The following is a 28000-nucleotide window of genomic DNA, read 5'->3' as shown; positions in this document are numbered from 1 at the left end:
TGCCAGTAGCATCACACACCACCGTCTGACCACGCCCCCAACGCCGGCCTGGCCAGTAGTATCACACCCCATCGTTTGACCACGCCCCCTCCCTGTGTAGCCCCGCTCCCAACGCCGGCCTGGCCCCGCCCCATCAGCTCTACGCCAGTAGTATCACACCCCATCGTCTGACCACGCCCCCAACGCCGACCTGGCCAGTAGTATCACACCCCTTCGTCTGACCACGCCCCCAACGCCGGCCTGGCCAGTAGCATCACACCCCATAGTCTGACCACGCCCCCTCCCGGGTAGCCCCGCCCCCAGGCCCTCCTGGGTCTCCCCAGCAGCATCCCCGGAGCTCACGCTCTCCAGGCCGCCGCCGCCGCCGTCCCTGCAGCCGTGGTCGCGGTGGGGGTCCCCCGCGGCCCAGGCGCGATACCTGGGCGCGCACATCTCGCCCAGCAGCAGCCGCAGCACCCGCCCCACGTCGGGGAGCCGGGGCTCGGCGGAGGGCTTCAGGGCCGGGCCTTTGGCGCCGGCGCCGGGGGACGCCTGGTCCAGCAGGCTGCGGATGAGCGAGCTGGGGGGCGCCGCGCTGTAGAGCTGGGCCAGGCGCGCCGGCGTCAGGAAGTGGCCCAGGCTGAGGCCGTGCGAGATGAGCAGGCGCACGAACTCCGGCCGGTCGTTCAGGAGGGCGTCCATGAGGGAGGCCTCCAGGTGGACGGACTGACAGGGGGGGTGAACGGGGGGGAAAGAGATGAGCAGGGACAGACAGGAGGCCAGGTGTGGTCAGAGGTCAAAGGTTTAAGGACAAGAGATGCGGGGACAGAATTGCGGGGTAGACGGATGGATGGGGAGGGAACGGGATGGGGACACTGGACAGTAAGAAATGGGTGGACAGGCCAAATGTCAAGGAGGCAGTAGAGGGCATCCCCCTGCCAGGATCCCCGGCCCGGGTCCCAACCCCTCACCCGCCACTGGATGTCACCCCGGAAGAGCTCGCTCTGGGCGATGTCCACGCGGTTCCAAGCCACAGCCAGGCGCAGCTCGTCCAGGTAGGCTGAGGCCTCGGAGCTCCCGCAGGCTGCAAGGGAGAGAGGGGGCGGGAAATGTCAGGGGGAGGGTGGGAACATCGGTGAGTGTCTGTTTTGCTTGGGAGACGCCAACATTTAAATTCCATATAAAGCCCAGGTGATGTGGCTCAGTGATTGAGGTCCCTGGTTCAATTCCCGGTCAAGGGCACATGCCCAGGTGTCTGGCAAATCACCAGGAGGGAGCGTGCAGGAGGCAGCCGATTGATGTTTCTCTCACAGGGATGTTTCTGTCTCTGTATCCCTCTCCCTTCCTCTCTCCCTTAAAAAAAAAAGTAATAAAAATATATATTTTTTTAAATTCCATATAAAGCGGTGTTGTTGGCAGATTCTGGAGCCTTCAAGAAGTCAAGCAGAAGGTCTTTCAACTCAGGGGCAGCCGAAACTGGTTTTGCTCAGTGGATAGAGCGTCGGCCTGCGGACTGAAAGGTCCCAGGTTCTATTCCGGTCAAGGACATGTACCTTAGTTGCGGGCACATCCCCAGTAGGGGGTGAGCAGGAGGCAGCTGATGGATGTTCCTCTCACAAATGTTTCTCTCTATCCCTCTCTCTTCCTCTCTGTAAAAAATCAATAAAATATATATTTTTAAAAAACAACTAAGGGGCAGAGAGCAGCCCAGAGGAGGCCCAAGGAAGAAGGAAGAGGGATCACTCACTCAGTGAGCATTACTTAGGTTACAGACCGGGCAATGGGAGGGACGGAGAAATTGGATACAGTCCCTGCCCGGACAGACGGAGCTCATTCCTGGGAAATACTGTGTAAGACATCCTCCAAAAATAAGACCTACTTACAGGTTTCCTTCTGAGTGAAATATAAGGCATCCCCCCGAAAATAAGGCCCCCGTAGGCCAAACATTTGGTCCACTGATTGTGAAAGAAATGGAGTCACAAGAAATTCACCAGGAAATTCAGGAACTGGATTGTTATGATGATGTTCCAGAAGATGATGACATGATTGTCGTTGAATAAATGAGTAAATTCTTGATACTGTAGGATTCACAGTTTGTCTGGTTTGTGTTGACAACTACCGTACTACCGTACCGTATACAGGTAATAAATTTCCTTTATTTTCATTTAACAATAAATGTGTACCGTATTCTTCTACATGGAAAAATAAGACATCCCCTGGAAATAAGACCTAGCGCATCTTTGGGAGCAAAAATTAATATAAGACACTGTCTTATTTTGGGGGAAACAGGGTAGGCCCCGAAACCACATACCTCCCCTCAGGATGGTGGGCGCCCTCGGAGGCGGGCATAGCACGTGATTAGGGCCCAGGGAGGCGGCCATTACCAGGGTCTGACAGGGTGGGCACTGAGGCGGGGCTCTGGGGAGGCCAGGAGGATCCGGGGGCGAGCATCTAAGGCGGAAAGAGCCTTCAGCAGCAGCAGCAGCTTGAGTAAGGTGACCAGACGTCCCGCTTTTGGCGGGACAGTCCCGATTTTTTTAAACAATGTGTCCCTCGGCATTTTAAAAAAGTCCCTACTAAAGGGGACAAATTGTTAAAAATCGGGACGTCTGGTCACCTTAACGTGAGCCAAGGCCGGGTGCAGGAAAACACAGGGTCTGATCGCAAACGCAAGTCACTCTCACTTCCTGAAACGCGGAGTGTGCGTAAGAGGAAAGAGGGGGCAGCAGCAGGAAACGGCGTGAGGGAAATGCGAATAGTCTGGGGACTCTGGGAGGCCCTGGAGGAAGACCGAGAGGCCCTGAAAGCCCGGATCCAGCCACGGAATGCGTGCGAAGCGTGTGCAGCCACGGGCCTGGGCCGTGGGAAGCCTGCAGCGCGGACGGGAAGGGAAGCCGAGGCCACATGCTGCTGGGCCTCCGGGCACTCGGCCATGGCGTTCCTTTTGATAGACCCTCCCTTCCTCCAACTGATGGACGGAGGTAAACTCCACCTGCAGCTGGACATTCCTGAGCACCGAACCACCCATCAGCACCTGCCAAATGCCCTAAGCCCCCGTTCCTAAGCCCCCAGGTCCCTAACCACAGGCCTTACAGGAAACCACCAGACAGCGCGTGCCGAGTGCCCTAAGCCCCGTCCCCTATCCTTAAAGGTGCATGTACCCCAGCCCTCGCTCTCTTCCACTCGCTCTCTCTCTCTCTCTCTCTCTCTCTCTCTCTCTCTCTGGAAGCAGCCGGCAGGGGTACTCTTCTCTCCAATAAAGCCTGTGTCCTGCCATCCCCGTCTCCAGCCTCTCTGCTTCATCTTTCACCTTTCCCTCTTCTGTCCATTTGCTCCTGATTTATCGCCAGAGCAAAGGAAGAACCTTTGCATCGTCTTGGTTGTTCCAGCAATTGGCACGGCGGGGCCAGGGGAGAGGGGGTGGGCAATGCGCCCTGAGGCTGTTTGATCCCAGCTCCACCCACACCGGCTGGCGGGCTGCAGGCCCGGGAGCCTCAGTTTCCTCGTCTATAAAACGGGAACACTAGCCCTAACCGGTTTGGTTCAGTGGGTAGAGCATCAGCCTGCGGACTGAAAGGTCCCAGGTTCGATTCCGGTCAAGGGCATGTGCCTTGGTTGTGGCCACATCCCCAGTAGGGGGGTGTGCAGGAGGCAGCTGATCAGTGATTCTCTCTCATCGATGTTTCTAACTCTCTATCCCTCTCTCTTTCTCTCTGTAAAAAATAAATAAATATATATATATATATATATATATATATATATATATATATATATATATATAATTTTTTTTTAAGAAAGTAATTTTGTGGTTGGGGGTCACCACACCATGAGAAACAGTATTAAAGGGTCGCGGCATTAGGAAGGTTGAGACCCACTGGGCTAGACTCTTACTGAGCCTTCGTCCCTTCCCCCTCCCTTCCTTCCTCTGCTGAAACCCCATCCACTCCACTCGGCCGTCACCCGCCCGCCCGCGGCTCCGGTTTCGGGCCGGTGATCTGATCCTCCCGCTCCGGCAGACTGTGGGCTCGCCACCGCCCCGCCCCGCCCCGCCCCAAACCACGTCCCCCAGCGCTGCCTTCTCCCCCAAGAAAACGTGCCTTCACTTCCCTAAAGTGAGGCCGACCTGCCCACTGCCACCCTCTGTGTGAGGAGTGAGGACCAGTCCCCGGGAGAAAGGGGGTCCCAGGAAGACCTCTCGTGAATGGGGGGTCCCCCCAATAAGCTGCCTCTGAGCTCACAACTCTCCCGCGAGGTATCATCTCCAAGTTTCAGAGAGAGAAACGAAGACCGGAGAGGGAGTCTCTCTCTCTCTCTCTCTCTCTCTCTCTCTCTCTCTCTCTCTCTCTCTCTCTCTCTCTCTCTCTCGGCCACACAGCCAGGAAGGGGCCCCGCGGGGAGCACACGGCTTCATCTGACTCCGAAATCAGGCGTGACTGTTCTCTCTGCCGCCGCAGGACATGGCGGATACAGCTGGGGTGGCGCCTGGGCCCGAGAACGCCTTGTAAAGGGATGCTATGCCGCTTAGGAGCTTTTATCTGAGGTGTTTTCCCTGTAAAACTCTCTAACACCACAAATAACCTCCCCCACCCACGTCCCCACGGAACCCTGGGAAACCCCGTCCCCACTGACTATCCCACCTCCTCCTCTTCCTGCGTCCAGGCCGGATCTAAATACCATTCCCCTTCGGATTTTCGCCCCTTACTACGGCGGGTCCTCCCCCAGCTTTTGTCCTAAGCTTTATTTAAGGTCGCGTCCAAACACCCCTGGGAGGATCAGGGGCTGGTGAGCGCAGGATGTGGGGCTGCTTTAACCTCTGGAGCCCAGGATGATGCTTGTCGAATGAACACACTAGCCCTGTCCTCGGCTACCGCCGGTGCCGTCATGCTCCTGACCTTGGTTTTCGTCCTTCATTCCTCCAGTGAGATGTCAGGAGTCCTCACTGGGAGGCAGTGAGTGCTCTGGTTCATCTCTGACTCCCCAACCTGCAGTGCTTGAAACACACTGGAGGCACGCAGAAGAGGAAGTGGATGGATGGATGGATGGAGAATGAGTTGAATAAGTAGTAGATGGGAAATTTAATGTCTGGATGGATGGATGGATGGATGGATGAGTGGATGGATGGATGGATGGATGAATGAATGAATGAGTGGATGGATGGATGAGTGGATGGATAGATGGATGGGTGGATGGATGGATGAATGAGTGGATGGATGGATGGATGAATGAGTGGATGGATGGATGGATGAATGAGTGGATGGATGGATGGATGGATGGATGGATGGATGGATGGACGGACAGACGGGTGGGTGGATGGATGGATGGATGAGTGGATGGATGGATGAATGGATGGATGGATGAATGGATGGATGGATAGATGGATGGATGGATGGATGGATGGATGGATGGATGAATGGATGGATGGATGGATGGATGGATGGGTGAATGGATGCATGGATGTATGAGTGAATGGATGTATGAATGGATGTGTGGGTGGATGGATGGATGAAGAATGAATGGAATAAGTGTTAGATGGAAAATTTAGTGTCTGGCTGAATGGATGAAAGAGTGGGTGGATGGATAAAGGATGAAAGGCTGGATAAGTGGATCCAACAGGAAGAAATAGGTGTTGGAATATAAAGTACTTTGGGAAATGGTTCAAAAGCATCATGCAAAGCCTCAAGAAACAGTGCCAAGCGGAACGATGGAAAGAAAGAGGTGAAGGGGGCACGGCCTTAGATGAGAGAAAATGAGCAAACTGTCAGGCCAAAAAAAACTGTCCAAAGTTGAGCTGAGCAGGTTGGGAGAATTTGGGGGTCCAGGCCTCACCCTTGACGAGAGCCCTCAGAACGATGGTCTCGAACTCCTCGGGGCCGTCCTCCGAAGAGTAGACTGTCAGCAACTCCTTCCGGGTCATGATCCGCTCCACCTGCGGACCGAATCCCGCATTGGCAGCCCATCCCCGGGGCCCCCTGCCCCCCGCCCCGGGGCCCTGGCCGCAGAGACGCGGGAGGCCTTCGGGACCCGGGATCTTCCCTCGGACCCAAGACTCCAAGCCCTCAGCAAGCACCTCTTCTCTCCAGTCCCCAGAGCCCAGGTCCCCGGCTCCCGCCCACCTCAGGGGCCACAGCCGGGCCCTCGGTGTCATACCTGGGCCTGCAGGACGTCGGGGTCCCCTTTGGGGAAGAAACGCCTGATCCGGTCTCGGGCATCCCCTCGCCGGCCCCCTCCGCTCCCCGGAGCCAGAGAGTCCTCCAGGATCTCCGCCAGGCAGTCCGCGGCGCCCCCCGAACCCGCCACCAGGAGGCAGGGGAGCTGAGCCTGAGTGGCATTCTCTATCCGCTACAAGATAAAGAGGGGGGAGGTCAGAGAGGGAAGGGAGTCACCCCCCCTGAAGTACAGGGCCCCCGCTCCCTCCTCCCCTGAAACCCAGGGCCCGCGCCCCCAGCCCTTAGACCCAGGTGTCTGGGCCCTGGGCTGTACCTTCAACATCTCCTGGTTCCCATCAATCAGGAGGAGGAGGACCGGGATGTCGATGCCAGTCCCTGGGGAGGGGTAATTGTGTAAGACTAATTACCCCAATAGAGGGGTTGGAGCTAGGTAGGGTGTGGTCACCTCGGTCAGCCTTTGCCAGGGCTGGTGGAGAACCACATGTGCCCGGAGTCCCTGGGGCAAAGGTTGGCATCTGCCTAATCCTCCGTCAGAGGCTCAAGGGAATTGTCCTGTCTTTGAGCGCGTTAGGAGGGGCCAGGTTTTGAAGATAATGATGCTCAGCTTCCCAAGGAGGGAGGGCCTGGGGGCCTGGAGTCTGTGGTTGCTGAGCCCCCCAGGAGCCAGGAGAAGATGAAGGTTCAAACAGAAAATGAAGGAAATAAGAGAACAGACTATCCAAACATAATAAAGACATATACCAAAGCCATGTATTAAAGTCATACAACGTAGGCAACTCATAACTGAGGATATCCGATTGGCCAACAAAATATGCTTATATCTCTTCACGTTATTAGATTAATTAAACAATCAAATTAAAAGTGAGGTGTTAGCCGAAACCGTTTGGCTCAGTTGGTAGAGCGTCGGCCTGCGGACTGAAAGGTCCCGGGTTCGATTCCGGTCAAGGGCATGTACATTGGTTGCAGGCACATCCCAGGTAGGGGGTATGCAAGAGGCAGCTGGTCTATGATTCTCTCTCATCGACGTTTCTAGCTCTCTATCTGTAAAAAATCAATAAAATATATATATATTTTTAAAAAATAAATAAAATAAAAGTGAGGTGTTACTTTTTACCCACCAAACTGGGGGGGGGGGGGGGGGGGGATTAAGGCAAGAGTATCCAGAGCTGGTTGAGACTGAATGGAAAAGGACATTCTCAAACATTCTTGATGGGAGTGAAAACTGCTACAAGTTTTTAGAAAAAATATCTAGTCTGCCCATTAATATACATCCTTAGCAATATTGCTTGAGGAATCCACTGGATAGAACTTAAAACACCTGTATGTAATTCTGCATGTCCACACAAAGATACTTGTTCAGCACTGCTTCTAAGACCAAGCCACTGGTAAAGCATTAAGTCTCCATCAACCCAGAAACATAAACAACAGATGATACGCCCATAATTAAGGGATATCATACAACTATTTATTAGAAGAGGAAGCAAGATGAAGAAATTGTGGACCTAAAGGGATGGCCATAAGGAAGTGTAATATGTATATATAGAGTATAAGAAAGAAACACCATATAGGTGGAATATAACTGTATAAAATTTTATAAGCAGAGATAAAGGGGTAAAAGGATAAAGTCTAAATTGTATAAGACTAATTACCCCAATAGAGGGGTTGGAGCTAGGTAGGGAAGATAATTAACTGTTTCTTTATATACCCTGGGATGGTCTGATTTGTTCCAAAGGGCACACGTTAAAACTGCCATAAGATATTATGTTGCGTGAAAAACCAGTCTCAGAGGGTTATGTATTTTATTATTCCATTTATATGGCCTTCTGGCGAAGAGAAAATGAGTGTGATGGTGAAGAGATCAGTGATTGCTAGGGGCTGGGGTACAAAAGAAATGGATGCCTTCAAGGTAAGAGAACCATACTGTGTCCTGATTGTGGAAATGGTCACACCTACGCTAATAAAAGAGTAATATGCAAATTGACCGTACCTTCATGACACCCACCAGCCAGTCAGGAGTGGCTATGCAAATTAACCCACCAAAGGTGAGTGTTAATTTGCATATGCAGGCACCCAGCGGCTGGGGGCAGGATGCCTGTGTCATCACCGTGGCGATGACTCAGGCGTTCCACACTGCCCCGGGCCGCTCTGGGCCTCTGGGCCTCTGGGCAGTGTGGGAAAGCGGAAAGGTGGCTCCAGGCCAGAGCGAAGGTGGTGCCAGCAGCCAAGGGAAGAAAGGCCCATTCTTGCATGAAGCTTCCTGCATCGGGCCTCTAGTGAATCTATAATCATAGAACTGCACACCCCAAAAATAACTTACTGTATGGCCATTAAAAAAAATAAGATTGGCGCCGAAACCGGTGTGGCTCAGTGGATAGAGCGTCGGCCTGCAGATTGAAAGGACCCGGGTTCGATTCCGGTCAAGGGCATGTACCTTGGTTGCGGGCACTTCCCCAATAGGCAGCTGCTCGATGATTCTCTCTCATCGATGTTTCTAACTCTCTATCCCTCTCTCTTCCTCTCTATGAAAAATCAATAAAATATGTTTAAAAATAATAATAATAAGATTAGCCTTAACCAGTTTGACTCATTGGATAGAGTGTCAGCCTAAGGACTGAAGGGTCCCAGGTTCGATTCCGGTCAGGGCACAGGCCCGGGTTGCAGGCTCGATCCCCAGTGTGGGGCGTGCAGGAGGCAGCCTCTCCATGATTCTCTCTCATCACTGATGTTCCTTTTTTTCTTTCCCTCTCCATTCCTGTTTGAACTCAATAAAAAAAAATTTTTTTTAAATATATTTTATGGATTTTTTTTTTTTTAACAGAGAGGAAGGGAGAGGGATAGAGAGCTAGAAACATTGATGATAAAGAATCATCGACCAGCTGCCTCCTGCACACCTCCTACTGGGGATGTGCCCGCAACCAAGGTACATGCCCTTGACCGGAATCGAACCTGGGACCTTTCAGTCCTCAGGCTGACGCTCTATCCACTGAGCCACACCGGTTTTGGCAATAAAAATATATTTTTAAAAAAGAAAGAAAGAAAATTTTAAAAATAAAAAAATAAAACAAATCAGTGAGCTTCCCTCCGGTGCGTTTCCGATTTCAGATAAAGATTTTTTTAAGACACAGCAGATGGCGGGAAGGCTGGGCCGCAGGAGCCTCCTCCGCGCCCAGACCCCACGCGTGGCCGCCGCAGCGCTCACCCCCCAGGCCCGTCTTCTGCTGCGCGATGTAGGACTCGAAGCGCAGGCGGAAGCGGTTCTCGCCGCCCACGCGGCCGTGCGTGCCGTCGTCCACCAGCAGGAAGGCCGAGTAGTTGTAGTCCAGGGGGAACTGCACCCCGTCCTGGGGGTCCCCGCGCCACCGGTAGCTGGCGGGGAAGGAGCCCTGGGAGGCGCCGGCGGGGGCTCCGCATCAGGGCCAGGGGCCAGGTCCTCCTCCCTCTGAACCCCTTCTCCTCCCCCAGCCCCTCCTCCCCCAGCCCCTCCTCCCTCTGACCCTCCTCCCCCAGCCCCTCCTCCCCCAGCTCCTCCTCCCCCAGCCGTCCTCCCTCGGACCCAGGCCCCCAGTCCCTCCTCCCTCAGACCCAGTGGCCCAGGCCCCCAGCCCCTCCTCCCCCAGTCCCTCCTCCCTCGGACCCAGGCCCCCAGCCCCTCCTCCCCCAGTCCGTCCTCCCTCGGACCCAGGCGCCCAGGCCCAGCCCCTCCTCCCTCAGACCCAGGGCCCGGCCCAGCCCTCCTCCCTCGGACCCAGGGCCCGGCCCAGCCCTCCTCCCTCGGACCCAGGGCCCGGCCCAGCCCTCCTCCCTCGGACCCAGGGCCCGGTCCCACCTTGGGGTTGGTGAGGGCCTCCCGGTTGCGGACCACGCCCCAGGGGGCCACGCCCATGGCCACCACCTTGGTGCCGCCGGTGCTGGCCGTCTGGTGGTCCCGCACGGCGACGCCGACGTGCCGGCCGATGCCCGTGTGCAGCCCCCCGGTGACGATCCAGGCCCCTGCGGACGGGGCGGTGAGGCCGCACCCGGCGGAGACAGGACAGCGTGTGACAGGCCCAACCGGGGAGGCGGGCGCACCCGGGAGGAGGGACACCCCGGAGGAGGGACACCCCGGAGGAGGAGGGACACCCCGGAGGAGGGACACCCCGGAGGAGGGACACCCCGGAGGAGGAGGGACACCCCGGAGGAGGGACACCCCGGGGGAGGGACACCCCGGAGGAGGAGGGACACCCCGGAGGAGGAGGAGGGACACCCCGGAGGAGGAGGGACACCCCGGGGGAGGGACACCCCGGAGGAGGAGGGACACCCCGGAGGAGGAGGGACACCCCGGAGGAGGAGGAGGGACACCCCGGAGGAGGAGGGACACCCCGGAGGAGGAGGAGCGACACCCCGGAGGAGGAGGGACACCCGGAGGAGGGACACCCCGGAGGAGGAGGGACACCCCGGAGGAGGAGGGACACCCCGGAGGAGGGACACCCCGGGGGAGGGACACCCCGGAGGAGGGACACCCCGGAGGAGGAGGGACACCCCGGAGGAGGGACACCCCGGAGGAGGGACACCCCGGAGGAGGAGGGACACCCCGGAGGAGGGACACCCCGGGGGAGGGACACCCCGGAGGAGGGACACCCCGGAGGAGGAGGGACACCCCGGAGGAGGGACACCCCGGAGGAGGGACACCCCGGAGGAGGAGGGACACCCCGGAGGAGGAGGGGACACCCCGGAGGAGGAGGAGGGACACCCCGGAGGAGGAGGGACACCCCGGAGGAGGAGGAGGGACACCCCGGAGGAGGAGGGACACCCCGGAGGAGGGACACCCCGGAGGAGGAGGGACACCCCGGAGGAGGAGGGACACCCCGGAGGAGGGGACACCCCGGAGGAGGAGGGACACCCCGGAGGAGGGGACACCCCAGAGGAGGGACACCCCGGAGGAGGAGGGACACCCCGGAGGAGGAGGAGGGACACCCCGGAGGAGGAGGGACACCCCGGGGGAGGAGGGACACCCCGGGGGAGGAGGGACACCCCGGAGGAGGACACCCCGGGGGAGGAGGACACCCCGGAGGAGGAGGGACACCCCGGAGGAGGACACCCCGGGGGAGGAGGGACACCCCGGAGGAGGAGGACACCCCGGGGGAGGAGGACACCCCGGAGGAGGAGGGACACCCCGGAGGAGGAGGACACCCCGGGGGAGGGGACACCCCGGGGGAGGGGGCAGCCGCCGCCCGGGGCAGCCCATCACCTGTGCTCTGCGCGGCCCGCACCAGCCCGCTGCGCAGCAGGTCCTGCAGCCAGGTCTGGAGCACGGGGCCCCCCGAGCCCCCCAGCACCGACACCACCAGGTTCGGGGCCCGGAAGCCCCAGGTGCGTGTGACCAGGTTATACACCGTGGCCGGGTCCGTGCGGTCCGAGAGCCGGAGGAACTGTGGGCACAGGGAGGGGGCCCGGGCACGGAGACCAGGAGGAGAGGAGACCGGAGAGGGGGGCACAGACACCGGGGGGGACACAGAGACCCGGGGGGAGACCAGAGGGGGGGACACAGACACCCAGGGGGGGACACAGAGACCCGGGGGGGGACACAGAGACCCGGGGGGGGACACAGACACCCAGGGGGGGACACAGAGACCCGGGGGGAGACCAGAGGGGGGGACACAGACACCCAGGGGGGGACACAGAGACCCGGGGGGGGACACAGACACCCAGGGGGGGACACAGAGACCCGGGGGGGAGACCAGAGGGGGGGACACAGAGACCCGGGAGGAGACCGGAGAGGGGAACACAGAGACCCGGGGGGAGACCAGAGGGGGGGACACAGGCCCAGAGGGGGGGGACACAGACCCAGAGGGGGGGGGACACAGGCCCAGAGGGGGGGGACACAGACCCAGAGGGGGGACACAGGCCCAGAGGGGGGGGGCACAGACCCGGGGGGGGGGACACAGACCCAGGGGGGGGGGACACAGACCCAGAGGGGGGGGGGGACACAGACCCAGAGGGGGGGACACAGGCCCAGAGGGAGGGACACAGGCCCAGAGGGGGGGACACAGGCCCAGAGGGGGGGGGCACAGACCCAGAGGGGGGGGGACACAGACCCAGAGGGAGGGACACAGACCCAGAGGGGGGGACACAGACCCAGAGGGGGGGACACAGGCCCAGAGGGAGGGACACAGACCCAGAGGGGGGGACACAGACCCAGAGGGGGGGACACAGGCCCAGAGGGGGGGGACGCAGACCCAGAGGGGGGACGCAGACCCAGAGGGGGGGGGACACAGACCCAGAGGGGGGACACAGGCCCAGAGAGCGGTGAGGACAGGGGTGGGCAGACGGGGAGACAGTGTTCAGCGGGCGCCCAGGCCCAGCTCTGAGCCCGAGCCCCGCCCCTCCCTCTCCGCCCCGCAGGCCTCACGTTGCTGGCCTTGCGGCCGGCGCCCAGGAAGTCCAGGTCCCCGAAGGCGTCGGTGGGCTTCTCCGTGGTGTGCAGGTCCCGGTCCCACTCGGTCACCACGGCCGCCCCGAACGCGTCCTCCACGGCCACAGCCAGGTGTGCGCTCCGGGGGCGCCCGCACTGGCACAGGGTCCCTCTGGAGGGGGGAGGGGGTGAGCCCCAGGGCGCCCGCACTGGCACAGGGTCCCTCTGGAGGGGGGAGGGGGAAGCCCCAGGGCGCCCGCACTGGCACAGGGTCCCTCTGGAGGGGGGAGGGGGTGAGCCCCAGGGCGCCCGCACTGGCACAGGGTCCCTCTGGAGGGGGGAGGGGGGGAGCCCCAGGGCGCCCGCACTGGCACAGGGTCCCTCTGGAGGGGGGGGGGGGGGAGCCCCAGGGCGCCTGCACTGGCACAGGGTCCCTCTGGAGGGGGAGGGGGTGAGCCCCAGGGCGCCCGCACTGGCACAGGGTCCCTCTGGAGGGGGAGGGGGGGGGCCCCAGGGCGCCCGCACTGGCACAGGGTCCCTCTGGAGGGGGGAGGGGGTGAGCCCCAGGGCGCCCGCACTGGCACAGGGTCCCTCTGGAGGGGGGAGGGGGAAGCCCCAGGGCGCCCGCACTGGCACAGGGTCCCTCTGGAGGGGGGAGGGGGGGAGCCCCAGGGCGCCCGCACTGACACAGGGTCCCTCTGGAGGGGGGAGGGGGAAGCCCCAGGGCGCCCGCACTGGCACAGGGTCCCTCTGGAGGGGGGAGGGGGGTGAGCCCCACGGCGCCCCAGCCCCGAGCGTCCTGGGGAGCATCGTGCTTCTGCCCAAGCCCCAGGGCCAGACCGTCCGGCTGCCCTGCCCGCCCCTCCTGGCCCTCCCGCTGCCCTGCCCGCCCGCCTGGCCGCCCCGCCGCCCTGCCCGCCCCTCCTGGCCGTCCCGCTGACCTGCCCGCCCCTCCTGGCCCTCCCGCTGACCTGCCCGCCCCTCCTGGCCGCCCCGCTGACCTGCCCGCCCCTCCTGGCCGCCCCGCTGACCTGCCCGCCCCTCCTGGCCGCCCCGCTGCCCTGCCCGCCCCTCCTGGGCCTCCCGCTGACCTGCCCGCCCCTCCTGGCCGCCCCGCTGACCTGCCCGCCCCTCCTGGCCGCCCCGCTGACCTGCCCGCCCCTCCTGGCCGCCCCACTGACCTGCCCGCCCCTCCTGGCCGCCCCGCTGACCTGCCCCGCCCCTCCTGGGCCTCCCGCTGACCTGCCCCACCCCTCCTGGCCCTCCCGCTGACCTGCCCTCCCCTCCTGGGCCTCCGGCTGACCTGCCCGCCCCTCCTGGCCGCCCCGCTGCCCTGCCCGCCCCTCCTGGGCCTCCCGCTGACCTGCCCGCCCCTCCTGGGCCTCCCGCTGACCTGCCCGCCCCTCCTGGCCGCCCCGCTGACCTGCCCGCCCCTCCTGGCCGCCCCGCTGACCTGCCCGCCCCTCCTGGGCAGCAGCCTGAGGGCGCCGGGCGGGCGGGCGGGGAGGGAGCCGCCCTGCCCACCGGGAGGAGCGGCCAGCCCTCGCTGCCCCTCCACAGGGACCGTGCTCACCGGGAAAGGAACAGCCAGAGACTCGGAGAGCACGCCCGCTGGAGGCCGAGGCGGCTGTGTGACCTCGGGCAAGTGGCTTCACCTCTCTGAGCTAAATTTCCCCTCAGGCCCAGGCTGGTGTGGCTCAGCGGGCAGAGCGTCGGCCTTTGGACTATAGGGTCCCGGGTTCGATTCTGGACAAGGGCATATGCCTGGGTTGGGGGCTCAATCCCCAATAAGGGGCATGCAGGAGGCAGCCGATCCATGATTCTCATCATAGATGTTTCTCTCTTTTTTCCCCTCTCTTTCCCTTTCCCTTCCTCCTTGAATTCAATAAAGATATGTTTTAGCACCAAACCCGGTTTGGCTCAGTGGATAGAGTGTCGGTCTGCGGACTGAAAGGTCCCGGGTTCGATTCTGGTCAAGGGCACGTACCTTGGTTGCGGGCACATCCCCAATGAGGGCTGTGCAAGAGGCAGCCGATCGATGATTCTCTCTCATCGATGTTTCTAACTCTCTGTCCCTCTCCCTTCCCCTCTGTAAAAAAAATCAATAAAAATATATCAGCCCTAGCTGGTGTGGCTCAGTGGATAGAGCATCGGCCTTTGGACTGGAGGGTCCCGGCTCGATTCCAGACAAGGGCCTATGCCTGGGTTGGGGGCTCGATCCTCAGTAGGGGGCGTGCAGAAAGCAGCCAACCAGTGATTCTCATCACTGATGTTTCTCTCTCTCCCTTTCCCTTCCTCTCTGAAATCAATAAAAACATAAACAAATAAGTACATTTCCCCCCGTAAATGAAAAGACAAGAGCCACAGCCCGGCTCGCAGAACTAAGAGGCGCCCACGGGGAATGCCGATCCCTGCAATGAGGGCCACGTCCCAGCTTTAAATAACCTCGGCTGGACGTCATTCCTCTCAGTCCGGGCGCGGGAGGAGCGGCTGGGCCGGAGCGGGCACCCACGCCAGCCCTGCCACGGCTCTTTAGCGCAGAGAAGCCGCTGCGGCTCCGAGCGAGGCTGGCAGTGGCTCAGCCGAGGCCGCCACCCTGACCCGGCCTCACCGGCAAGGTCTGTGTGGCTGTTTCTCCTCCCGGCCAGGGCATCCCACGTGACCCTTTCCCCCTGAACAGACATACAGGCAGCCCTGCTTGCTTTTTCTTTTTTTAAAAAAATATATTTTATTGATTTCAGAGAGGAAGGGAGAGGGAGAGAGAAACATCCATGGGCTGCCTCCTGCACGCCCCCACTGGGGACCGAGCCCGCAACTCAAGCCTGTGCCTCGGTCCAGAATCGAACCCGGGACCCTTCAGTCCACTGATGCTCTACCCACTGAGCCACACCGGCCAGGGCCAGCCCTTGCTTTCTAAATGAGATCGGCCAGAGGTGAGTGTGTTTTATGTCTCTATTGACTTCTCTTAGAGAGCGAAGAAGGGAGAGGGAGAGAGAGAGAAACATCGGTGAGAGAGAAGCACCAGCCACTGGGGCCCACGACCCAGGCACATGCTCGGCGGGGAATCCAACCGCGACCTCTTGGCTCCTGGATTGATGCCCAACCACTGAGCCACACCGAAGTTTTTAATTTGATTTTGAGAGAGAGAGGAAGCGGGGAGAGGGAGAGAGAGAGAAACATCAATCTGAGAGCAAGACATCAGCTGTCTCCTGCTTGCCCCTCTCAGGGATTGAGCGTCGGCCTGCGGACTCAAGGGTCCCGGGTTCGATTCCGGTCAAGGGCATGTACCTTGGTTGCGGACCCATCCCAGTCAGGGGTGTGCAGGAGGCGGCTGATCGATGTTTCTCTCTCATCGATGTTTCTAGCTCTCTATCCCTCTCCCTTCCTCTCTGTAAAAAAAATCAATAAAATATAATATTTTTTTTAAAAAAAAATTCAGCCCAGCCTGAGTGAGCATCAACCTATGAACCAGGAGGTCACGGTTCGATCCTGGTCAGGGCACAGGCCCGGGATACGGGCTCGATCCCCAGTGTGAGGTGGGTGGGAGGCAGCTGATCAATGATTCTCACTCATCATGGATGCTTCCATCTCCCTCTCCCTCTCCCTTCCTCTCTGACATCAATGAAAATATATCTGTAATAATAAAAGCGTAATAGGCTAATTAGACCGGATGTCCATCCTTCCCTCCTTCCGGACGAAGCCGGGGCTGCGAGGGGATCCTGGGCGCCTGCCGGTGCTGGAGGGAGGGAAGCTCGGGTCCAGCTGCCAGAGGAGGCGGGTGCCGGCCGCTGGGGGATGGGAGGCCTATTCCTGCACGAATTTCGTGCAACCGGCCTCCAGTTTTTGTTGTTGTTTTTAATTTATTTTATTGCTTTTTTACAGAGAGGAAGGGAGAGAGATAGAGAGTTAGAAACATCGATCAGGTGTCTCCTGCACACCCCCTACTGGGGATGTGCCCACAACCATGGTACATGCCCTTGACCGGAATCGAACCCGGGACCCTTGGGTCCGCAGGCCGACGCTCTATCCACTGAGCCAAACCGGCTAGGGCAGCTCTAGTTTAAAAAACACATAAATGAAAATCAAAAACCCATTTCCTCGGAGGGGTCAGGAGCCACGTGTGGCCAGTGTGCACGCTGGCTGTGGCTGTGGGACAGTTCCACCCCCGCTGAAAGTCCACCGGACAGAGCTGGCCGCTCCCCTCTTCCCTCGCACCCCCTCCCTCCCTCCCTCTCAGTGCGGCCACGGAACTGAAGTGGTTCCCGGTATGAGATACGATCAGCAATTACCGCTTGTCCCCAAACACAATGGCCTCTATTCAGGTCTCATCTGGCGATCAAAGTGGCGCTGGCCACAGCTGACAGGCTCTGCTCCCGGCACTAGCCGGTGTGGCTCAGTGGATAGAGCCTCAGCCTGCGGACTGAAAGGTCCCAGGTTCGATTCCGGTCAAGGGCATGTGCCTTGGTTGCGGACACATCCCCGGTGGAAGGTGTGCAGGAGGCAGCTGGTCGATGTTTCTCTCATCGATGTTTCTAGCTCTCTATCTCTCTCCCTTCTCTCTGTGAAAAATCAATAAAATATATGTTTTAAGAAGAAAGGCTCTGCTCCCAGGAACTGGCCCCGGCAGAGCGCACTGCCCTGCCCTCCCTCCTCTGTGGCTTTCCCCGGCTTGAGCTTGCGGGTTGCGTGGTCCCCAGACCCAGGACCACGCGGCTGCCCCACGCCGGCCTCAACCTGCAGCTCCGGGGCCAGGCCAGTAGCTTAAGGGAGGAAGCCTCGGTGGGAACGGAGGGGCTGTGCCAGGCCCGGGGCCGGTGCCCGAGGCGGCATTTACTGGTGGAGACAGGTGTTTGCAAACCGGCCTCCATGGGTGGGGGGAAGGTCACAGAATGGCCAGCTATAATAGCTGCCTCCCTGGCTTTGCACTTTCTCCCATAACGTCTCCCCCAGGCCCAGTCTCCATCCAGCGAGGACTGCTCAGACCCTGGATGGGAGTCCCAGGCCTCCCCCTCAGCCCCCCACCCAGTCTGCAAGGCCCCGAGCCCCCCTGGGGGCCCCAGCTCACCACATCTCTCACCGAGCCCCGAAAAGTTCCCCAGCCCTGCTCCTCCCCCTCCTGGGTCCCTCATGGCGGGGACACCTCGCCGTCTCTGCCCCCAAGCCCAAGGTCTGGGGCCACTCTCGTTGCTCCCCCATTAAGGTGACCAGGCGTCCCGATTTTTAACAATTTGTCCCGCGTCCCTCGGCATTTTTAAAAAGTCGGGACTTATTTTATTTTTTAAAATATGTTTTGTTGATTTTTTACAGAGAGGAAGTGAGAGGGATAGCGAGTTAGAAACATAGATGAGAGACGTCCGCTTTTGGCGGGACGTCTGGTCACCTTACCCCAAATCCCCGAGCTCCTCCCCACCCTCACACGGCCCTCCTCTCTGTGTCCCCTCCTCCCGCGTCCCCACAGGCCTGTCCTGGCTCAGGCCTCCTCCCCTCCCTCCCGAACTCCTATCCATCCTGACACGGTCCCTCAGGGCCTTCCCGCACCCAGAGCTGGCCCCTCCCCTCCCGTGGCCCCCGCAGCCCGGGGCAGCCTAGGACAAGGACCCTGCCCCTCGAGCTGGCATCGGAGACCTCGTGAGGGCCGGCCCAGCCAACCTCTTGGGCCCCCACTCTCCCGAGACAGTGCTCTCACCCCCTGAACTCTGCTCCATTTTCTTTTTTCTTTTTTTTTACAGAGAGGAAGAGAGAGGGACAGAGAGTTAGAAACATCGATGAGAGAGAATCATTGATCAGCCGCCTCCTGCACACCCTCCACTGGGGATGTGCCCGCAGCCAAGGTACATGCCCTTGACCGGAACCGAACCTGGGACCTTCCAGTCCGCAGGCTGATGCTCTATCCACTGAGCCAAACAGGTTTTGGCCTCTGCTCCATTTTCAAGCCTCACCGCGGGGTCCACAGAGGGCCATCTGCACAGGCTGTTCCCAGGCCTGGAGTCACTCTCCGCCTTCCCCTCTCCAGCCCGCCTTCACCTGCCGACCCGGCTCCTCCTTCAGAGGTCACCGCACTGGCCCCTCCTCCCCCAGACAGGGGCCATGCCCTCTCCTCCCCAGCCACCCTCCTCCCTCCCGCCAGCCCAGAGGTTCCTGCTTTCCTGGCCACGCCCTGGCGTCCACCAGGAAGTTTTGAACTCTCACCCCACACACGCATAGCTGTTTGCTGACCCACCATGGCAAGCAGACCGCATGGATATGACAGGCGCAGACAAGACACACCCTCAGAGAGGAGGGTGACATGGGCCACGCCCCGGAGATGGTCTCCACGGTAACCAGGCAGCCCAAACCCACCTGAGAGGCGGAGCTGCTCAGGAGTGGCAAACCGGCTGACACCCCCACACACACCCCACACCCCGGCGTCCGTCACCCAGGCCAGCTGCGGCCTGCTCGGGCAGTCCCTGCTCCCGGCCCGGGAGCTGCAGGCATGTCTGCGTGCTCACCGCGGGCCAGGCACTGTGCCAGAAATAACACAAGCGCTTCTCACCGTAGCCCCAGGGGGTAAGGTCTGCTTTTGTGCTCCGAGCACAGGTAAGGCCCAGAGAGGTGCGATAATTTGCCCAAAGCCACACAGCACAGGTCCCCGGGTGACATGTGAACCCTGGCAGGGCCTGTGCTCCTGAGAAGTGAGCTCCGAGGGAAGCTTTCTTGGATGGAGGGATGGATGGAGGGAGGGAGGGAGGGAGGGAGGGAGGGAGGGAGGGAGGGAAGGGTGGATGGATGGATGGGTGGGTGGGAGGATGGATGGATGGATGGATGGATGGATGGATGGATGGGTGGATGGGTGGATGGATGGATGGATGGGTGGATGGATGGATGGGTGGGTGGGTGGATGGATAGATGGATGGATGGATGGATGTGTGGATGGAAGGAAGGAAGGAAGGAAGGAAGGAAGGAAGGAAGGAAGGAAGAATAAATAGATGGGATGGGTGGGTGGATGGATGGATGTAAAGATGGATGGGTGGGTGGGTGGGTGGGTGGATGGATGGGTGGATGGATGGATGGAAGGAAGGATGGATGAATGGATGGAAGGAAGGAAGGAAGGATGGACGGATAAATGGATAGGTGGAAGGAAGGAAGGAAGGAAGGAAGGAAGGAAGGAAGGAAGGAAGGAAGGAAGGAAGGAAGGAAGGAAGGGAGGATGGATGGGTGAATGGATGGATGGATGGATTGGTGGATGGATGGATGGATGGGTGGATGGGTGGATGGGTGGGTGGAAGGAAGGATGGACGGGTGGATGGATGGAAGGAAGGAACGGAGACAGCCAAAAAAGAAAAACAGAAAGTGACACAGAGGACAGAGACGGGGAGAAAGAAAGAGACAGAACCTCAGAGAGGAGGGTGACATGGTCCACGCCCCCGAGGGCTGGCGCTTTAACCCTGACCCCGGGCAGGAGCGTGAGAAACTGGCCACGTCTGCGTCTGCGGAGACCCAAACCCGCCTCAGGTGGCGCCGCGGGAGGGAACGCCCTTGGACGGGTCCCAGAGCCGGAGGAGGGAAGGGGGGGCCCGGGGAGGGGGGGACCCCGGGGCGGGGTCAGCGGTCCGGACCGCCAGGCGGGTCCCAGGGCCAGCTCCTCACCCCGGGTCTGCGGGGTCCACGATGAAGGCGGTGCATGTCTTCTTCTTGAAGATTTTGGGGATCCAGCTCTGGGGGCGGGACAGGGGCGGGGCTCAGGTCACGCCCCGCGCCCCGCGCCCCGCGCCCCGCGCCCCGCGCCCCGCCCAGGACCCGAACCAGGGACCCTGTGCCTCCTCCCCTGGACTTAGGGGTTCCCCCCGCACCCCCCTCCTCGCCGCTCCCAGGGACCCAGTTCCCGGCCCCCCCAAACCCCTTCTCCGTCTGACCCGGATCGGGGTCCCCACCCGCCTCTCCGGGGACCCGGCGCCCGCTCCCCGCGCCCGCAGCCCGGCCCGGCCGGTACCTGCTCTTTCGGGCCCGCCATGCCGCCGCCGCCTATCCGGCTCCCCGCATTCCCTCCGCCACCCCGACCTCAGGTCCGCCCCGGACAAACCGGATCTGCCGCTTCCCGGCTGGCCGCCGGCCCGGAGGCGGGGCGTCTCCGGCTCCCGACGCAGGAGCGCGAGGCGGGGCGGAGGCGGACGGGCTGCCAGGCGGAGGCGCAGACAGAGCCACAGACACCCAGAGAGAGAGGGGGACAGACACCCAGAGAGAGGGGGACAGACACCCAGAGAGAGAGGGGGGGGGGGGACAGACACCCAGAGAGAGAGGGACAGACACCCAGAGGGGGGGGGGGGGGAGAGACAGACACCCAGAGAGAGAGAGAGGGACAGACACCCAGAGTGAGGGGGACAGACACCCAGAGAGAGAGGGGGGGGGGACAGACACCCAGAGAGAGAGGGACAGACACCCAGAGAGAGAGAGAGGGACAGACACCCAGAGTGAGGGGGACAGACACCCAGAGAGAGAGGGGGACAGAGACCCAGAGAGAGGGGGACAGACACCCAGAGAGAGAGAGAGGGACAGACACCCAGAGAGAGAGAGAGGGACAGACACCCAGAGTGAGGGGGACAGACACCCAGAGAGAGAGAGAGGGACAGACACCCAGAGTGAGGGGGACAGACACCCAGAGAGAGAGGGGGACAGAGACCCAGAGAGAGGGGGACAGACACCCAGAGAGAGGGGGACAGAGACCCAGAGAGAGAGGGACAGACACCCAGAGAGAGGGAGACAGACACCCAGAGAGAGGGGGGGGGACAGAGACCCAGAGAGAGAGGGACAGAGACCCAGAGAGAGGGAGACAGACACCCAGAGAGAGGGGGGGGGGGGACAGAGACCCAGAGAGAGAGGGACAGACACCCAGAGAGAGGGGGACAGACACCCAGAGAGAGAGGGGGGGGGGACAGAGACCCAGAGAGAGAGGGACAGAGACCCAGAGAGAGGGAGACAGACACCCAGAGAGAGGGGGGGGGGGGGACAGAGACCCAGAGAGAGAGGGACAGACACCCAGAGAGAGGGGGACAGACACCCAGAGAGACAGAGACCCAGAGAGAGGGAGACAGACACCCAGAGAGAGAGGGGGGGGACAGAGACCCAGAGAGAGAGGGACAGACACCCAGAGAGAGAGAGAGGGACAGACACCCAGAGAGAGAGAGAGGGACAGACACCCAGAGAGAGGGGGACAGACACCCAGAGAGAGAGGGACAGACACAGAGAGAGAGAGGGAGACAGACACCCAGAGAGAGAGGGACAGACACCCAGAGAGAGAGAGGGAGACAGACACCCAGAGAGAGAGAGAGGGACAGACACCCAGAGAGAGGGGGACAGACACCCAGAGAGAGAGGGACAGACACAGAGAGAGAGAGGGAGACAGACACCCAGAGAGAGAGGGACAGACACCCAGAGAGAGAGAGGGAGACAGACACCCAGAGAGAGAGGGACAGACACCCAGAGAGAGAGAGAGGGACAGACACCCAGAGAGAGGGGGACAGACACCCAGAGAGAGAGAGAGGGACAGACACCCAGAGAGAGGGGGACAGACACCCAGAGAGAGAGAGAGGGACAGACACCCAGAGAGAGGGGGACAGACACCCAGAGAGAGAGAGAGGGACAGACACCCAGAGAGAGGGGGACAGACACCCAGAGAGAGAGAGAGGGACAGACACCCAGAGAGAGGGGGACAGACACCCAGAGAGAGAGGGACAGACACACAGAGAGAGAGGGAGACAGACACCCAGAGAGAGAGAGAGGGACAGACACCCAGAGAGAGAGGGACAGACACCCAGAGAGAGAGAGGGAGACAGACACCCAGAGAGAGGGGGACAGAGACCCAGAGAGAGAGAGGAGGGACAGAAACCTGGAGAGAGAGGGACAGACACCCAGAGAGAGAGAGGGGGACAGAGACCTGGAGAGAGAGGGGGGGGGACAGAGACCCAGAGAGAGAGAGAGGGACAGACACAGAGAGAGAGAGGGAGACAGACACCCAGAGAGAGGAGGGACAGAGGCACACAGAATGGGGGACAGAGGCACAGAGAGAGGGGGACAGAGACCAGGGAGGGGGCACAGGGACCCTGGGAGGGTGGCCAAGACTCGGGCGGAGGGCAGACACTCAGAGTGAGAGGGAAAGGCAAGCCGAAGAGGGGGGGGGGGTGGGATCTGGGGGGCCAGGACAGGGACCCCGAGAGGCGGAGGGATGGAGCCCTGAGGGAGAGAGGAGACCGGGGCAAGGGGCTGGGGACCTGCAGCGCCGTTGGGAGGGGCTGCAGAGAGGGGGACACGGACACACGTCCCCGCCAGCCAGCTCTGACGGGACAGCTGGCCCTGGCCGGTAACCGGAGCCCCCTGGGTATTTATAGCCTGGCCTGGCCAGGCCCCGGCCCAGGTCTGTGCCAGGGACAGGAGGTCATGGCACGGGGTGCTGGGCGCAGCTCCTCTGGCCCCTGGGGAAAGCCTCTGATCGGCACCCACTGGCTCAGCACAGTCTCCTGTTCCGCCAGAACCCCCTGGTCTAACCCCACCCTCCACCCAGCGGCCTCCCCCCTCAAACACACCCTCCTGGCCCCCCGCTGCCCGGCCCCCCGAGGTGGCCCGTCACAGGTCTAGCTGTGGTCTTTGCAGCTGCCAACCATGAGCTTGTTGGGAGTCCAAAGTCAAGGCCCTCGAACCCTCCTCTCCTGACCAAAGAGAGACCCCTTCACCCACCCCCTCGCAGCTGGGAGGAGGGGGGGGAGGAGGAGGAGGAGGCACAGGAGGGAAGGACAGGGGGACTGACCCAGAATAACTCAGGGCCCAGGGTAAATTTAGCCACAGAGCGGGGAGGGGAGAGGCCCTATTGGCTGGCAGGTGGGAGGGAGGGCCCGCGAGGGGTAAGGGGTGAGGGGCTGGGAGGCTGCTCACCGGGGTGTCTGGTGCCACAGCGAGGGCCAGAGGGAGGCAGACGGGCAGAGGTGGGAGAACCACAGCGAAGGGGCGACAGAGGGAAAGAGGAAGACTCCAGGAGAGACGAGAGCCCCCAACATTCACCCACGTCGCCGCCAGTGGCCACCAGAGCGAGCCTGGGGCAAGGCCTGCCGCCCGTCCGTCCCCATGGGCCGCCGCAGGCCGTGGCTGCACTCCGCTCTGCTCTGGGCGGCCGTGGCCAGCCTGCTCCTCCCTCCGGCGCTGGCCCAGCAGCTGCGAGGGCCCGGCCCCAGCAGCTGGAACAGCAATGCCGGTGTCTCCTCGGAGGACGTGTCCGGTGAGTTTGGCCACGCCGTCCACGGCCACCGAGGCCACGGCCACGAGGGCGAGGCTGTTCTCACGGGCCGCGGGCCTCCGTTCTGGAGCCACCGGGACCGCGGAGAGGAGGACGAGGGCGATGTCTCCGGGGAAGACGGTCGCCAGCTCCACGGCCACGGGCACCGAGGCCACGGGGCCGGAGAGGAGGATGACTCCGACGAGGAGGCCTCCACGGAGCGTGGCCGTGGGGACGAGGATGGGGACGATTCGGAGGAGCATGGGCGCCCCTCCCCAGGCCATGGGAGCCACGGCGGCCACCAAGACGAGGAGGAGAGCGAAGTCGTGTCCAGTGAGTATCGGCGTCGTGTCATGAGGCACGGGCCCCGAGGCCACGGAGAAGAAGATGATGATGACGATGATGACGACGATGATGTCTCTACTGAGTATGGGCACCAGGCCCATAAGCACCGAGGCCACGGAGAAGAAGATGATGATGATGGCGATGATGACGATGATGTCTCTAATGAGCATGGACTCCAGGCCCACAGGTCCCACGGCCACAGGGAGGAAGATGAGGAAGACGACTCCGATGAGCACCACGACCACGTCCCTGCCCACGGACACCGAGGCCACAAAGAGGAAGATGATGACGATGATGATGATGACGATGATGAAGATGCCTCCAATGAGTATGGACACTGGGGGTTCAGGCACCAAGAGGAAGAAGACGACTCCGAGGAGGAGCACCCCCACCACGTCCCTGGCCACGGACACCGAGGCCACAGAGAAGAAGAAGATGAGGAGGAGGAGGAGTATGGACTGCAGGTCCCTGGGCGCCAAGGCCACGGGCCGGAAGACGACGCTGCCCCAGACGGGCACCACCACCATGCGCTGAGCCGTGGGCATCAAGGCCACGGAGACAAGGAGGAGGAGGAGGAGGATGTGTCCATGGAGCACTGGCACCATACTCCCCACAGCCTTGGGGATGAGGAGGAGGAGGAGGTCGCAGCCAAGTTCAGTCACCACGTGGCCAGCTACCAGCCGCGGGGCCCCAGGAGCGCCGAGGAGGGGTACCTCGCGGATGAGGATAGCACAGACGTGCCCCGCCCTCACCCCCGCCCAGTCCCCGGGGAGGGAGAGGAGGCCCACGCGGCCACACGTGGCCACCCCGCTGTCAGTCAGCTCGGCCACGGCGACGGAGAGGCCGGCCAGGAAGTGTCCATCAAAGCAATGAGCCCCCAGGCCCCAGAGCACACGGGGGCCCGGGACAGAAGCCATTCGGGGGAAGGAGATTCTGAGGAGGAAGAGGAAGAGGAAAAAGGAGAGCGCAGCTCGCAGGAGGAGGAGGAGGAGGAGGAGGAGGAAGGCTCAGAGCAGAGAGAAGAAGGCACCCACCTGGCACAGGAGGACGAGGAAGAGGAGGAGGGAGGCCGTGGCCTCAGCCTGAGCCGAGAGCAGGAGGAAGAGGAAGAGAGGAGAGGAGAGAGGACTGAGGTTCAGGCCCCACTGAGCCAGGGGGAGGAAGAGGAGGAGGAGGAGCTGGAGGAAGCCCAGCTCCCCTTCACCATCATCCCCAACCCGCTGGCCAGGAGGGAGGCGGCGGGCGGAGGCTCCAGTGAGGAGGAGCGTGGCGAGGCCGGTAAGCCGTCGGGCCCGGGGGAGCGGGAGGAGCTGAGTCCGTGTGGTCACTGCTGCCCTCCTGTCCCCACAGGCCCGCAGGACGCCCAGGAGTACGGGAACTACCAGCCAGGGTCCCTGTGCGGCTACTGCTCCTTCTGCAACGTATGTCCCAGCCCCGGCCACCAAGCCGTCCCTGCAACTGGTCCCTGGGCCTGGGCTGCCTGCGGAGGGCCCTGAGCAAAGAAAGGGCAGGGGCAGCCCTAACCGGTGTGGCTCAGTGGATAGAGCGTCGGCCTGCGGACTGAAAGGTCCCGGGTTCGATTCCGGTCAAGGGCAGGTACCTTGGTTGCAGGCACATCCCCAGTGGGGAGTGTTGCAGGGGGCAGCTGATCCATGTTTCTCTCTCATCCATGTTTCTAACTCTCTATCCCTCTCCCTTCCTCTCTGTAAAAAATCAATAAAAGAAAAGAAAAAGAAAAAAAGGAAGGGCAGGGGCAGTTCCAGGTGGAGAAAGACACTGCTGGGGCCGTTTGGGGGGGGGGGGGACTGGAGCCGAGGCGCCGATGGGGGAGGCTGGGGCACCGTCAGGAAGGGGAGGGTGTGAGGAGAGGAAGGTCTGTGACCAGGAGCGGGGAGAGAAGGGTGCCGGGGGCTGGGGCTGGGGGAAGTAAGAAAGGGGAGAAGGGAGCATCCTCAGCCCCCCCCCCAGGGATGGGGGGATGGGAAACCAAGCAGTCAGATGGCTCTGGGGGGTGACACTGAGCTGGGGTGGGAGGTAATGGGGTGAGGAGTTGGGGGAGGGTGGGAGACGGGCAGGTGGCTCCCAAAGGGGTTAAGGTTTCCTCTAACCAGCTCCCTCCGGTTCCCAGCGATGCACTGAGTGTGAGAACTGTCACTGTGACGAGGAGAACATGGGGGAGCACTGTGACCAGTGCCAGGTGAGACATCCCCCGCCCCCAGAACTCAAAGCTCCACGCCCGCCTCAGGGTGGCCCAGACCCCAATCCTGGCCTCTGCACCTCCATCTGACCAAGCCCCCTTGCCGCCGATGCAGCCTTGGCTCCCACTCCAGTCCCGCCTCTGACCTTGACCTCCACCTAGCAAGCCTCCATCCCACGCCCCCCCCCATCCTGACGCTGCCTTTGACCGCGTCCTGTCGCTCACTCTTTCCCCCTCCCCCTCCCAGCATTGCCAGTTCTGCTACCTCTGTCCGCTGGTCTGCGAAACTGTCTGCACCCCAGGTAAGCGTGGGGGGGGGGGGGGTCTCAGGGGAAGCCTGAGGACGGGGGCGCCCAGGGAGGCGAGTCCTGGGGGGCCTGGGAGGCTGTGGGGCGAGGCGAGGTGTGCCGCTAGGTCAGGGCTGAGCCTGTGGGTGGAGCCGGGCGCCCACAGAAGGCTGGGGATGGATGAAGCCAAAAAATATGTATTTTACAAAAAGACGATCGTGGAACCGTAGGGCCTGCTGTTATCTCTGAATATTATATTTTTATGGAGCTCAGTTTTACTATTAGCACTTTTAGGGCAAATGTAAATAAACCTGATCGTGCAAAAAAAAAAAATTTTAAGATTGGGGGCGGGGCTGAGGGGCGGGCCTGGAACTGGAGGGGCGGGGCCGGGGCGAGAAGAATTGAAGGAACCGAGGTCCGCGAGTGGAAGGAACCGGGTTTGGGGGAGGAATTAGGAAAAGAGGGCGGAGCTGGCTTGGTCCGGGACGCGGTGAAAAGTGACCCCCTAAGTCCGCCCGTGGGGTACCCCTCACACCGTCCCCTCTCCTCCCCTGCAGGAAGCTACGTGGACTATTTCTCCGCGTCCCTGTACCAGTGAGTGTGTGTGCGGAGGGCGGGGGGCCCTGGGCTGCGGGTCCCGGGGGCTGATGGACGGGGAGCTCGGCAGCTCCCCGCGCCTGACCTCTGCTCCCCCCTGCAGGGCCCTGGCGGACCTGCTGGAGGCGCCCGAGCCCTAGCCGGCCCCGCGGCGGCGCGGACTCCCTCCCGGCCCCGACCCCCACGAGGCGTATTTATTTCTCCGAATAAACGTGACCCGCGAGCCCTCCTGGTCAGGCGTCTGTCTGGCTCCCCGGGGCGCCGCGGGATCGGGACCCGGGGCCCTGGGTCGGAGGGAGCAGCGCCTGTGCTGGGTCCGCGGGGCGCTGGATCGGGTGGTCGGTTGAACGTCCTGATGGATCAATAACTCAGTCCACACGGGCGCGTTTTGAAACAGTTCTCTTTACCCGTGATCGCTGAGTGGCGCCGGAGGCGGGGAGGCCGCCAGGGTCCGGGGCGCGGGCTCCCCGCGTCCTCCCCCGCCCCGCGCCCCACCGCCCAGCGCCCCGCGGAAAGAGGATGCTCCCATGCAAACCCCGGGGCCGAGGGCATGGGGAGCGCCCCCCGCGCCCCCGCACCCCAGCCCCGGGGCACGGACACGGCCACGGCACGGGGGGCGGGGGCCCCGGGGACACAGACACTGGGGAGAGGGGCCCCGCCCGCAGCTGGCCCCGGGCCGCCGGGCACCCAGGCGGCGGGCGGGACTGAGTGGCACTGGGCGGGGGCGAGGCTTGTAGCAGCGAGTCCCCTCCCCTCCGTTCGGACGGAGGAGGAGGACTGGGGCCCCGCGACCGGGGA

At 61.7% G+C, this 28000-nt stretch overlaps 2 protein-coding genes across 11 annotated transcripts in view; one reads left to right on the top strand and one right to left on the bottom strand.

Moving 5' to 3' along the window:
• The window catches only part of TRPM4 (transient receptor potential cation channel subfamily M member 4), a 39776-nt gene extending 19142 nt beyond the window's left edge, over window positions 1-20634 (bottom strand). For 4 of the 10 annotated variants that reach the window (XR_006740765.1, XR_006740764.1, XR_006740763.1 and 1 more), the window contains exons 1-11: window positions 20507-20634; window positions 20164-20231; window positions 12535-12709; window positions 11374-11554; window positions 9973-10136; window positions 9346-9529; window positions 6460-6521; window positions 6127-6318; window positions 5806-5905; window positions 951-1063; window positions 343-705 (exon numbers count right to left, since the gene is read on the bottom strand). Coding sequence is in view for 6 of the 10 variants with exons in the window: in XM_045577127.1 (XP_045433083.1) it covers window positions 343-705; window positions 951-1063; window positions 5806-5905; window positions 6127-6318; window positions 6460-6521; window positions 9346-9529; window positions 9973-10136; window positions 11374-11554; window positions 12535-12709; window positions 20164-20231; window positions 20507-20527 (1623 nt within the window). In the remaining 4 variants the exon portion in view is untranslated. Of the gene's footprint in view, window positions 1-342; window positions 706-950; window positions 1064-5805; window positions 5906-6126; window positions 6319-6459; window positions 6525-9345; window positions 9530-9972; window positions 10137-11373; window positions 11555-12534; window positions 12710-20163; window positions 20232-20506 lie in introns of all 10 variants that reach the window. The other 6 variants (XM_036425641.2, XM_045577126.1, XR_006740762.1 and 3 more) reach the window with 5 other exon arrangements.
• A 2787-nt stretch (window positions 20635-23421) lies between these two features.
• HRC (histidine rich calcium binding protein) lies at window positions 23422-27417 on the top strand. Its single transcript, XM_045577132.1, has 7 exons — window positions 23422-24702; window positions 25219-25399; window positions 25472-25542; window positions 26250-26318; window positions 26566-26620; window positions 27163-27199; window positions 27306-27417. Exons 1-7 carry the CDS (start codon window positions 23629-23631, stop codon window positions 27340-27342), a joined length of 1524 nt encoding a protein of 507 aa, XP_045433088.1. The 5' UTR covers window positions 23422-23628; the 3' UTR covers window positions 27343-27417.
• The last annotated feature ends 583 nt before the right edge of the window (window positions 27418-28000 follow it).

This window comes from Pipistrellus kuhlii, unplaced genomic scaffold (genome assembly GCF_014108245.1).
Source record: "Pipistrellus kuhlii isolate mPipKuh1 unplaced genomic scaffold, mPipKuh1.p scaffold_m20_p_84, whole genome shotgun sequence".
Classification (NCBI taxonomy): Eukaryota; Metazoa; Chordata; class Mammalia; order Chiroptera; family Vespertilionidae; genus Pipistrellus; species Pipistrellus kuhlii.
The sequence above is the reverse complement of the archived record's forward strand: the minus strand, read 5'-3'. Positions and strand labels throughout refer to the sequence as shown.